General features: G+C 34.7%; 1 protein-coding gene across 1 annotated transcript; it reads right to left on the bottom strand.

Annotated features, from left to right (window-relative positions):
- Window positions 1–3,495: 3,495 nt before the first annotated feature.
- On the bottom strand, window positions 3,496–4,734 carry LOC102981869 (upstream-binding factor 1-like protein 1). The gene is given in 1 exon segment (XM_007111281.2): window positions 3,496–4,734. A coding segment is annotated over 1 exon segment (1,227 nt). The 5' UTR covers window positions 4,723–4,734.
- Between the last annotated feature and the right edge of the window lie 9,575 nt (window positions 4,735–14,309).

The following is a 14,309-nucleotide window of genomic DNA, read 5'->3' as shown; positions in this document are numbered from 1 at the left end:
GAGAAGGCTTTTGAGAGCAGTTGACAGTTGATGAAAAAGAAATCACTGTAGTAGGTGTGCCTGGGGAGAAGCCTGGGCAAACCTGCACCCCAAATCCCTTAGAACATTCAGAAGATGACCTGATATTTCCCTTTGCCCTCATATAAGGGACCACAATGATTAGCTAATAAGATAAGAACAAGAGAAAGGCCCACATATTTATCACATGTGGAATTGTTCCTTCCAGAGAAACAGTGAGGTTATGAGTCATGCCTGGGATTAAAGGGACACTTAGCTGGCTGTCTCTGAGAGGGTTCTTAACAGGGGCTAGAGAAGAACTGAACCCCAGTCCCCTAGAAAACTGTGCTAGACCTTCTAAGTGGGGGTCACCATTTTGGTAGATGACATTATTCATAAGTGGATCCAAGAAAAATAGAGTGAAAGCAGGCATGAACTCCCAGCACTACCGCAGTTAGCAAGAGACTCAAGATTTCTGCCATCTTCTCCCCATTGCCCTAGAGAAGTCCCCAAACAGCTAATGCCAGGGGAAGGCATGGGGGTACAGGATAAGAGATTTCAACAGGACTGTACAGGACTAGATTTTTCTTAATTTAATTAACTGAGAAGCTATGTGAACTCTGTAGCTTGTTGAGTGGGGATGGAGAGGGTAATTTACTATACCACTGTTAGAATCAATAATTGTTTGAAAACAAAATCACTTTTAGATTATTTTCCCCACTGAGATGAGAGTGCTTAATTACAGAGGCAAGGTTTAAGAGAAGAGGGATTTTGAGTGGGGACATGTTTATAAATTTTCAGTTTATTAGTGAATATTTTTGTGTTATGGTGACTTTGATTTTGCTCTGTAATCTCATAACTATGGGTTCTTTGTTAATAAACACTTGGATAATATGAAGCTCCCGCATATTTTGGGTTATAGGACTCTGCTTTTCTCCTATCGAACCAAATTGTAGTTAACATAATTATTTACATTTCCACTAAATTGTACAATTAATTTAAATATTAAAGAAGATTACAGCTATTGGAATCTTGATATATTAGAGGGAGAAAAGAGTCTACCCTTTTGAGGTGGGTGGTGATGAACTGATTATTTAAAATTAAGAAATGATCTTCAATTAGTAAGCCTAAGGGCAGTTGTAAATATGATTGTTTATGCTCTCTAAATCATTACATTGTTCTGTAGGATACTAATTTACAGGTTTTTTCTCAAGTGAAACTTAAACTGGTAATTTTTTTATAATTTTAAAAGTTCTTTGGTATGAATCTATCTTTCTATTGTAAATATGAAATTGTCACTAATCACCAACTATTTATTGAAAAACTACTATGTGCCAGATATTGTTTCAAATAATGGTGATGTTCTTGACATCGTAGTGCTTGTAAATTTGGAGAGTCAGCAAAATAATAAATCAATAGAATATATTTAAGTAAATGCTATGAAAAAAGTATGCTTAAGAAAAGCAGAGAAGTAACACCCTGGAATTCTAGTCTCAGCCTTGGAAATTTAGGCTTTGAGGAAGACATGTTGACTTAGTTGAATTTTGAAAAGGAAAAATACTTTGAAATATAAATCAGACTGGATAGGTATTTTCTCAGGAGCATATGCAAAGCTGGTATGAAAGAGACTTGTGTGTATGTGTACCACATATGCTTGGGGAAGGGGCCAACTCATAAGGAATCCTGCCAGGTAACACTTAGCCTTTTCTGGTATGAAAAAATAGATCCTTTATAGATCTTTATGGGAACTTCTAGGAAAACTTCCTACACTTCTGTGAGCATAGGAGGAGACATGCTTAGCCAAGAGGCGTGTGGGGTAAGGGTCCATACTCTCCTCAGCAATCTGTAGAACAGTTTTCAGCATGTGAGAATATTTTATGCAGGAAATTCTCTATATTAACCATGGAGGTTAGACCATTTTTTCTTTAAGAAATAACCTGAAATGTAATAGTTACCACTACAACTACCATAGCATGTATTTTGACTCTGCAATGGATAATAACACCAGTGGACCAAATTCATTATGATACAATATTTGGACTAGAGCTTGACCATCCAATTTTTTCATGTTAATGTAGCAGTGCAATAGAAAAGTCCTTGTTATACCCTCTAAGATGTACACATTCAATAGAATTTCAAATATTAATGTACTATATCTGTCAACCACAGTAATAAATGTTGGAGAAATGAGAAATATTATTAAATGTGTGTGTTTATGAATAAAACACATTCAGGCTTATTAAATGTTAGTGTGTCATAGTTTGCCAAACACAAAAATTAAAAATTAATGAAAGGGAAGAAAGGTTTTCTTATTTTATTTTTATATAAAGTAAAATCTAACACATTTAGGTGAGATAAACATGCCCTGGCCTTCATGCTAAAGACAGGATTAGTTAATACAGGGTAGCTAGATTTAGGAAATAAACTAGAGTATAAGTATGACCCATATACTATTTGGGGCATATATACACTAAAAAGTACTTGTTTTTTGTGGGTTTTGTTGTTGTTGTTGTTGTTGTTGTTTAGAAAAGAAAAGTTTAATGAGATGGCACAGTCTTTAAACACATTTTCAAATATATTAGTAAATCACAATAATAAAAGCAGTGTCAAACTGGTACATGAATTCCCAAACACTAGTCTGTGGACTAAAATACTTATACACACAACACATACAAAGTCATAACATAATACCTATAAATTAAGTGTATGGTAAAAACGTGGTTCACTTACAACTGGAAGCATTTGGAAGGAGCTGCACCAGAAACCAGAATAAATATAGACATGGCCTGGAAAATTAGTTCCAAGAGTCAAAGGACACTGATTTTGAGAAGAATTTCATTCAAATGGAAATGGTGTGGTTCTAAGAATTTAATTTCTAATTTTTGAAACCAGTAAGAAGAATCTCAGTGATAGTTAAGAGATAAATATACATGTAGAAATGCTGCTGCCCACATAGCTCTGCCCACTCACAAATTAAGGAAGGGCCAACTCCTCACTTCAGAGAGTAGGATGAAAGACATCAGGAGCTTGACAATTTTCTTAAAGGCAACTCGCCTAGCTCCAGTCTGTCAAATCTTCCCCTTCCCACTTCCCGTGCAAGAGTCCTGAGGGACAGGACTACAGAGAAGGGAGAAGTCACAGACTCCTTGGGGCTCCCTCACAGCTCTGGCAGCAGAAGATGAGGAGAGCAAAACTTCTTTGTTCAGGAAACTCAGTCTAGCCCAGTGTGCACTGCAGCCCAATCAGCTCATTGTTTATTTCAAGAGTCTTCGTTGTATGGACTTTCTCTGGGGGTGGACTTGGGCTACAGGGAGGAGCAAGAAATTACTGTACAAGATGCTTTCTATCCAACAGGTCCTTCTTACTTTATATTGAAGAGGGAAGGAAAGAAGGAAGGCAATGAAAGGGCACTGTGAGAAGAATGCTTTAATTTGATGCAGATGTCATGTCCATTTGCTCGGAAGTTCTCTACGCCATCGCTCAGATTGTGAACAAAGCTCAGTTGGAATCTGAGTCAGAGGAGTCCCCTGAGGTAGATGAGCTGGAGCCATTGTCCTCAGAATCACAATTTTCATCTTCATCTCCACTGCTGTGGTCTGAGGAGTTGCTGCCTTCCTCCTCTTTCTTGTTTTCTTCTGATCTCCCTGAGGCAGGAGAATGTTCTCCAATAGTGTTTGATGATTCTATCTCTGGATCCTGAATCCCCTGCTCCAGTTCAGGCCCTCCTTGAAGATTCCCTGATGATGGGAACTGCAGATCCATCCTTCTAACCTTGGGGTTTGGACCCCTTGTCATGCTCATGTTCTTATGCTTAGTATAGGTTGCCTCTCTGTAAGCAGCATATTCTTCAGGAGACAAAGTCTTGAGCCAGAGATCAAGGTCAACCTTGTACTGTTTCTGCAGCTCCTCAGCCTGCTTCTTATAATGTTCCTTCTGGTTCTGTGGGACACGCTGCCAGCATCTACTAACCTCCACCATGCGCTCCCTCAGGGGCAACACTTGAAGCTCCCGACTCGATCACAAATCCTGGTGGAACTTGTGATATCCATTCATAGGTGGCTTCTCCGGCTCTCTGTGGAATTTTCTCTTCATGGATAAATTGTTTTCTGGGGGAGACTTCACTTTTTGCACATTTCCCTGAAACTTCTTTGGTGCTTTGATTTGGCTTCCTTTGGGGACATCAGATTTCGTGTAGTTCTGGACTAGATCAGGGTGCTGTTCTCTGAATAGTGCAATTTTCTCCTCAAACTCCTGTTTCTCCTTCTGGAAATCTTGACTATATTTCAGCTTCAGCTGCTCTGGAAGCTTCTTGTATTCCTCAGACAAATCCTTGGTCAGCTCCTGGTTGCTCATCTTAGGGTGTTTTTGGCTGTACTGGGGTCGCATCTCTTTGAAAAAGCGGAGGTAAGCTGTCAAGGGCTTCTTGGGTAAATCAGGATGCTTCTTGTGTTTTCTGCATTTGTAAGAATTGTTAACATTTTCCTTTGCTTCCAGGACTAATTCTTTCAAAGTGCAAAATTTTCTCAAATTATAAGAAATCTCTAACCATTTGAGTTTGCACATTTCCCCAGAAAAATCTTTAAAATCTACCTTTTCCCAGTCCATCTGTGACTGGGTTGTTTTGAATATGTGCCTGTCGTTGGATGGAATGTTATTCTCCATACGTTCCAATAACTTCACAATGTCTTCTTTGGACCAGTCATCTTGACCTTTAGGCAACACCATTTCTAGGTCTTTGGGACACTTATATGATCCCAGCAGTTCAGACACCTCAGCAAAATCTCCAACTTCTTCACTCTCAAGATTCAGAAGGTGAGTTATTTCTGGAATCCTGTAGTTTGTGAGATTCTATGTTCCAGAAGATTGTATAATGGGTTTCATCAATGCTGGTAGGAAAATCCAACCAATCAGATCAGGGGTTCTATGTTCTCTGGGTGGGTCAGCAGCTGTAACTTTCAGAGTTTTCCACAGTGCAGCCAACTCCAAATGACTCTTTGGGTACAGTTAATGAAATGTTCCACTCTTGTTCAATAAGCAACTCTGTGAAATTCAGTTCAGTGATTGATGCTCCCCTCCTGGTGGCAGAAACTTTCAAAATTCTCCACAGCCCAGCCAAGTCCAAACACAACAGCTCTGGGCTCTGGAGAAGAATGAGCTTTGCTCTTTGCTGGATGTTTTATATATTCTCTGAAGACCACGCCCATTTCCTCCAAGTGATAAGGTTATCAAACCCTATATTCCTCAGCCATCCACAAAGTGGAACAATGCCTGTGAGCCATCTTCCATTATGGGTTATTACAAGATATTGAGTAGAGTTCCCTGTGTTACACAATAAGTCCTTGTTGGTTATCTATTCTATACATAGTACTGGATATATTTTAATCTCAAACTCCTAAATTATCCCTCCCCACACCTTTCCCCTTTGGTAACCATAAGCTTGTTTTCTATGTCAGAGAGTCTATTTCTGTCTTGTAAATAGCTTCACTTGTACCATTTTTTTTAGATTTCATGTAAAAAAGATAAAATTCTTCTGTTAGAAGGTGATATCAGGTGCACTAAGAATTGGGTTTCCAAATATATATAAATAGAAAAAAGATAGTTATGTTGCACTTATTTTAAAAACTATTGCCTTGTATGCCAAATCAAACACATCGAAGTAACAACAAATATGTCATTTAGAGTTTAGGAATCTTAAATCCAAAAGAATGCAATTATAACAAAAGCAAGGGGGTAGGGGAGGGATGGATTGGGAGTTTGGGGTTAGCAGATGTAAGCTATGATATAGAGAATGGTTAGACAACAAGGTCTTACTCTATAACACAGGGAACTATATTCAATACCTTGTGATAAACCATAATGGAAAATAATATTAAAAAAAGAATTTGTATATATATATATGTAAAAAAAAAACCAACTTGATTTTATTTAGAATTTGTGATTCAGTATTTCAAGTGCAGTGACTTACCAAAGTATACATATCTTTAGAACTTACCTTAGCATTTATTCCATCATGTTTTTCTTACATCATCTACAGCTTGTTTCTTTCTACAAGCCAAACTTGCTTTCCAGAAATGCTTCTTTCTCCAAAATTCTTTAGAACCGCATGCTCAAAGACTTCATTGTAGTGACCATTCTTTTAGACTTAGATTTTTGTTTTTATTGTCTGTTTATTTGTTGTAAACTTAAAGAACACCTGTCAGCGTTCCCAAGAATAATCAGAAGAAGTGTTTGGGAGCTTCCCAGCTCTTTTTCAGGGTTCAAAAAGCTTAAGTTTTATTGAGGCCATGGAGGCTGTCCATCATTCAAGGCCCTCAGCAATATCTGTAAAAGGTTGGTTTCCCCACCAGCACATGGTTTAGCGCAGCCTAGAGATAAGAGAGTGAAAGGGTCATTCCTATCTTTCTAATACATAAAAATTAAATATAAATTGACTTTTAGGACTCAAGCTACTTGAGAATGAGTAAAATTATTAAGTAACTCTTGTGATGAAATAAATCAAATTCCTATGAATTATGATATAGAAAAGCAGTGGGTGCTTCGACTTGAGGGATAAAGAGGACAGGTAGATCCAGATCTTCATGGGGAATGGAGACATGATCCCTCTCCCCGCTGGGATTTACCACCATTTCACGCTGGACGAGAACTACTTGAAGCCCATGAGGCTGTTTGCGGGAGACCCGGTGTGGACAGTGTGCAACCGGCTGGCTGACCACTTCGGGGACCGTGGGCAGTACCCGGAGTTTCTGGCGCAGACGGCCTAGGGGTGCCCTGAGGCTTCGCACACCCCAGCCGCCCTTGTGAAGGTCCGGGCGTGATAGCAGCAGAAAATCTGTCGTATTCTCCTTGTTTTTGTGTTGTAGACTTGCTAGGTGAGCTTTCCTTTGCAAGATTATTTGATCAGAATATGCTTTAGTGAAAGTAGCTACAGAACCGGTTTGCACATGGCAGCACCTCTGGAAATCTGGGCAAATCTGTTTATGTTCTCGGATTCAGGATGAGTGGTCAGTGGCCCTGTTTCAGTTCGTGCCTGCAGCTCTGCCCAAGTGGCTTTCAACTCCCCAGACACAGCCACTTAGCTGCTCCATCTGGACCCGATCCTTGGACCTTAAGCAGATACCAGGCGAAGCCATGCCGGCCCTATGTGGAGGAATGACAGTGGATGACACGACTGGGCAGAGAGAAGACGCTTTTCTCGCAAAACACAGGGGGAATCTGAACGGGAGTGTGCTGTGGGGGACAAGCTGGCGTGTTAGGGGGACCCTCGCTGGATTATGCCACTTTCTTGTTCAAAATAAAGTAGCTGGACTTCCCTGGTGGCACAGTGGTTAAGAATCCGCCCGCCAATGCAGGGGACACGGGTTCGGGTTCGAGCCCTGTTCCGGGAAGATCACACGTGCCACGGAGCAACTAAGCCCGTGCGCGGCAACTACTGAGCCTGCCTCTAGAGCCCTTGAATCACAACCAGAGAAAGTCCCGGCTCAGCAAGGACGACCCAACACAGCAAAAATAAATAAATAAGTTAATTAATAATAATAATAATTAAAAAAAACAGCTGTAAAAACATGCCCTGTCAAATATATGAGATGAACCAAAAACCTGAAGCAAATCAACAGATTTTAGTGTTTTAATTATTAAATAAAATATTATGTATTTAAGTAGCACAAGGGGTTAGAAATAGGAAATAAAATAAACCTGTGGAAATTAATAAAGCTAAAAGAATGAATGCATGAGTAATGAACAGAAATAAGGTTTAGTTTATAATTGTAGTGGTCTGTAAAAATCAATAATAATATTATAGTCAAATTTAGTTGCTAATCAAATGAAAATTTAATAAAAATAGGGATAATAAAAATAACATAGTGATATTGAATGCTATTTGGATATATTTTAATGAAATAGGTGTTTTCTAAAATCTTTTGACTCAGGAAGTAAAAAACCTTACAGTAACATAACCACAGAAGGCAGCTTTAACAAAATACCGTCAATGCATGCCCTGAAGGCAGGACCCGGCCTTGATTGTTTACCATAAAATCATTTTCTTTTTCTTAAGAACAGTTGATTACCACATTATAGAGTAAAATTTGAGCTGAGAAAATGATTTATAGATTACAAATTTATGAAATTTACATAACACTTATCCCAGAGAGCAAACATACAAAATAGAAAAGCACAGAATAAATATCTTCCTTTACTAATAGGACAAAATTCTAAACAATGTTCTAGCATATTTAAGATGCAGTATTTGAAAATTAAAATATATGAAAAATCTAGTATTTTTTATTCTAAATAAATTGTTTATTTGCTATTTAAAATCTATTCATTCATTTTAACATAATAGTGGCACATTAAAAAAATTACCCTCTCCTTTGCACAGAGGGAAAGCTTACGGAATGTACTTAAACATATTTCACATGATAAATAAAATCTATTTCAACCCAAGAGCCTAAAATACATTTACAGGTTATTCCCAGGCACCATTGCCATAAAATACTGACAGTTAAGAATGTCTTCACTCACCCACACTATTAATAATTTTATGAAAATTATAGAATGTAATATATATGCTATATAAACTTCTAAAAACATACATAAAAACAGCAAAAATCTCAACCCACTGAAAAGTGGAAAAAATATTAGGCAATCTACAGAATTGCTCAATTAGTAACACCTTGAGTGTCTTATCAGTCATAATCATTAAATGCAAATTAAAATCACAATTAAGTAACATTCACATGCATTAGTTTGATAGAAATTTCAAATCTGAGAAGAATCTTCAAGTTGGCAAGTGGTGCAGTGATGGGCACTCTGTAACTCCTCCTGGAAATGTAATTTACACACCTCATCTGTTAGGAGATGCCGTCATCCTCATGGCTAACATGGACAAGATTTATAAAGCAACTTTTGGAAGACATGAGAAAAGAGCCAATTCATTATGGCCTTTCAGAATGTAGCATCATATTTTAAGAAAAATTTGATGTATTATCTTTAAGTAAAAACTGACCATAACCTGAAATCATCACCTTTATCTTATGAAATGAAACAGGAAAATAATCCAATATGATATAAGATGAAGAGTTATTTATAAACTAAAATTATTTAGATTCCATTTCTGTCTTTACCACCATAATATGTACATACTCTGAATAATCAATATTATTAATTCATTCTCTAATTCTCCATTTACATTTTGCTTTAATATTTAGCAATTTAATACTTTCAATTTTAATTTTCCCTTAAGCGATAATATAATAATGGAAATATTAAAAATGTTGAATCATGAAGCTGAAGTTGTATTAAATGTTAATTATAATAAGGAAATTAAATTCATATTTTAATATAATTACACTATTAATTTTTCTGAGTTCTTTGATTTTAATATTAAATTATAGAACTGTTTAGAAGTTATTACATTTTGAATATTGTTATGCTTTGTGTAATCAGTTATGTCATATAGTATAGGCACCACTGATTATATTCTTAACATATTTATTTTTGAACTATTTTAATATAAATGCTCAAAAACAACTAATTTCTATCTTTAGATCAAAAAGTTATATGAAAATATACCCAGTAGGTAACATATATCCAATTAGGTCTTGATCTTTTTACATTTAATTAATTTATACTTCTCCTTAATAGTAGCTAAACAATGTAAAACATACATTAATATGCACATCATTATTTACATTTTTAAAAATTTTTATTGATATATACTTGATTTACAGTGTTGTGTTAATTTCACTGTATAGCAAAGTGACTCAGTTATACATATATGTATATTGCTCAATTAGTAACACCTTGAGTGTCTTATCAGTCATAATCATTAAATGCAAATTAAAATCACAATTAAGTAACATTCACATGCATTAGTTTGATAGAAATTTCAAATCTGAGAAGAATCTTCAAGTTGGCAAGTGGTGCAGTGATGGGCACTCTGTAACTCCTCCTGGAAATGTAATTTACACACCTCATCTGTTAGGAGATGCCGTCATCCTCATGGCTAACATGGACAAGATTTATAAAGCAACTTTTGGAAGACATGAGAAAAGAGCCAATTCATTATGGCCTTTCAGAATGTAGCATCATATTTTAAGAAAAATTTGATGTATTATCTTTAAGTAAAAACTGACCATAACCTGAAATCATCACCTTTATCTTATGAAATGAAACAGGAAAATAATCCAATATGATATAAGATGAAGAGTTATTTATAAACTAAAATTATTTAGATTCCATTTCTGTCTTTACCACCATAATATGTACATACTCTGAATAATCAATATTATTAATTCATTCTCTAATTCTCCATTTACATTTTGCTTTAATATTTAGCAATTTAATACTTTCAATTTTAATTTTCCCTTAAGCGATAATATAATAATGGAAATATTAAAAATGTTGAATCATGAAGCTGAAGTTGTATTAAATGTTAATTATAATAAGGAAATTAAATTCATATTTTAATATAATTACACTATTAATTTTTCTGAGTTCTTTGATTTTAATATTAAATTATAGAACTGTTTAGAAGTTATTACATTTTGAATATTGTTATGCTTTGTGTAATCAGTTATGTCATATAGTATAGGCACCACTGATTATATTCTTAACATATTTATTTTTGAACTATTTTAATATAAATGCTCAAAAACAACTAATTTCTATCTTTAGATCAAAAAGTTATATGAAAATATACCCAGTAGGTAACATATATCCAATTAGGTCTTGATCTTTTTACATTTAATTAATTTATACTTCTCCTTAATAGTAGCTAAACAATGTAAAACATACATTAATATGCACATCATTATTTACATTTTTAAAAATTTTTATTGATATATACTTGATTTACAGTGTTGTGTTAATTTCACTGTATAGCAAAGTGACTCAGTTATACATATATGTATTCTTTTTCATATTCTTTTCCATTATGGTCTATCACAGGATATTGAATATAGTTCCTGGTAGGACATTGTTGTTTATCCATCCGATATATACTAGCTTGCATCTGCTAATCCCAAATGCCCAATCCATCCCTACCAGCCTCCACCTTCAGAAACCACAAGTCTGTTCTCTATATCTGTGAGTCATTTTCTGTTTTGTAGATAAGTTCATTTGTGTTATATTTAAGATTCCACATATAAGTGATATGATATGGTATATCTTCCTCTTTCTGACTTACTTTGCTTAATATGATAATCTGTAGGTCCATCCATGTTGCTGCAGATGGCATTATTTCATTCTTTTTTATGACTGAATAATATTCAATTGTGTGTATATACCACATCTTTTTTATCTATTCCTCTGTCAGTAGACATTTTTGTTGTTTCCATGTCTTGGCTATTGTAAATAGAACATGCACATCATTAAAATGTTCTTTTTATACGACAGGTATGTGTTTAACTAGTTTAGCAGAAACTTAACAATTGATTGATGTTAATATAATATGAAACCAAGTGTATCATATAAGCATTTTATATCATTGTTTATTAAATTAATGTCAAGTGAGCTTTGAACAAACATATATTTCAAAGATGTGCCATTTTTTTACAATGCAACATGAATAGGAAAACAAAAGTTCTTTCTGCATATCCTGAGAAATAACTTTTATTGAAATCATTTTTTTGCAAATACAATTTACTTTTCTTCTGCTAAATGACTCAACTCCAAATTATGTTATAGCATAACTCAGTAGAAAAAGTAAATAAATATATACTTTTAATTTAAAATAAAAATATAAATTTCTAGACTAATTTATAAGAAGAATGAATCCACTATTTTGAAGCAGTATGTGTACCAAATCTAGCTTAAGACATGTTCAGTATTGAGATTCAGGCCTAGATCAGTGAACTGCCCAGGCAAACACACTGGAGCTAAAGGCACACTTCCCATTATACGGAAAGTGTCAAGCTCCATATAATAATGTCTAAATTGTTACAGAGTTGAAAAAACTACAAATAAAATCTAGTAATCGAGGACAAGCATAGCCCATGTATGGACTCTCCTAGACCCATGTTTAGGGGCAGCAGGGGAACTGCAATTTAATACTAAATGTGCCCGTGAGGCTAAACTAATTGTGAAGCACTGTGACACATGGAAGCCAGTGCTGTTGAGTTTTCATCGATACTGTGAAAGACAGACAAAAATGAATAATATCTATTTTGCCACAAAGAAAAGTCACACACACGTGCACACACAGACATGCGTGCACATGCACACATGATATGATGAAGTTTTGCCTTAAATGATCCCTAGCCTTCTGCTTCCAACAACAGTGGTGACTGCAGTCTGCTTGGGTTAGTGAGATGCCGGGCCCAGGGGTGCTGGTCATGGCGGTCAATGTGGGCTTCTTGCAGCAAGTGTCTCCTGTGCCTCATGGGTCAAAAAAGACCCTGAAGGCAGATGTGCACCAGAGTAATTAGAGCAAACAGAAAGGAAGTAAAACATATTGTAGTTGAAAATACTTCCTCATGTAAAACACCTATGGACTCCTGCAAATAATTCTAACATTTTAGGGCTCCTACAATAGACAATAAAGTGGAAAATATGAAAATTGTAGCTTTAACCATGCGAATATGAGCTGATGAAGTGAGTGCTGAGTGGTTGGAAAAGGTGCATCAATATGAATTACTTCAAATTAATGAGGTAATTGTAATTAGTTATGCAATTGGTTACATCATTACATATGTAATTACATAATGACTATTATCCATTTGCTTAATTAGTGTCATATATTCTGTTTTTTGATATACACACAGCGACAAGAATTTATATAACAATTTAGCATTGGAAATGTGACCTTTGCAAGAGCTAAATGCCTTTAAATGTTGCACCCTTAGTTAAATTTAGAGAAACAATTCTTCTCACACATGTGGTAGAAAAGGAGGAAAGTTTTATATCTCTCCCTGAGATCTGAGTGGAAAGAATAAATCCTCTGACAATATGTAACTAAGGAACTAATTCTAATATAGATTTACTATACCATAGAAACATAGAAACTCTAATTTAAAATTATCCTTAGGTCCTCAGAGAACACAGTAGAATCTAAAAAATAAATAAAATAAAATAAAATAATCCCTAGGGAAGTGATCATTCTGACAATGTAGAAGAGAGAGAAAAATTACTGTAGAGGAAAACACACTCAAACAAATCTGTATGGGATTCCCAAGAAAAACAGAGCCATAAATCAGATTCAATTTAACATTAAAGATATATATGAGGAAATATTTATATGAGTAACGTTTGAAGGTTAAACATATTGTAAGGTTTAGATAATAAAACAGACTGATAGAGTCTCTGAAATAGGTAAGTATAAAGAAGTCTATAGTAGAAACAAGACATTATGAAAATAAATAGAAAAATGGAAAAATTACCAATTTACACCAACTAGAAACTTCCTGAAGGACACAAAAGAAGCACACAAATGGAATTGTATGCCTCCTTGGTACAGGAGGTTCAATAACTTAACAATATTAATTTTCCCTGAGTTGATTTACAAATAATATATTTCCAGCAAAATGTTAAAATATTTTTTCTAGACATTGATTCTCATGTTCATATGAAAAAATAAGCCAATAAAAATAACACAGTTCTTAGTAAGAAGAACTATTGAGTAAGCATAAGCTGTACCTGATATTAAAAAATAGTATAAAACCTCAATAAGTAAAACTCTTGGTTTATGAATAGGTAGATAGACTAGTTGAAAGAAAAAGAAAGTTCACATAAGACCCAAACACCTCTGGCGATTTCTTGTTGTAGTGAAATCAGCATCTAAAAACAGTAAAATAAAAGTGGACCATTTAAGAGATAATGTTGGAGAATATATATGAAATGATTTTTTTCAATTATGAAGCTTTATAGAATTGTTAAAGAGTTCTGGTTGTGTAAATGATCTTGTGAGTATAACTCTTATAGATTGATTAAAATAGAAATCATTTAAATATTTTTTCCATTGTTGTGTTAATCATAAACCAGCAGGCAATAGGGCCAAATTAAAAAATTAAAAATTAAACTTTCTTAAAAAACTGGTAGTGAAATATAAAGTTTTATACTTTCAATTCGCTTAATGAGGAATTACAATATTTTATAATCTGTTTTTGACACTAATTTTCTAACAATGAAAACTACAACATCGATTAACAATGTACACTGAATACAGAATTTGCCAATCATCAATTGTTAAAAGCATGCAACTGCTCTAGATTTATGAGGTTAGTGTTTTAGTAAGCAAGTGTTCATTCATGTATGCAGTTTAAATAATAATAATAATAATATTTCAAGTGACTAAACTTTTTATTAGCATGGAGGTGCTT

This window comes from Physeter macrocephalus, chromosome 10 (genome assembly GCF_002837175.3).
Source record: "Physeter macrocephalus isolate SW-GA chromosome 10, ASM283717v5, whole genome shotgun sequence".
In the NCBI taxonomy this organism is placed as follows: Eukaryota; Metazoa; Chordata; class Mammalia; order Artiodactyla; family Physeteridae; genus Physeter; species Physeter macrocephalus.
This window is presented reverse-complemented; position numbering and strand designations above follow the sequence as displayed.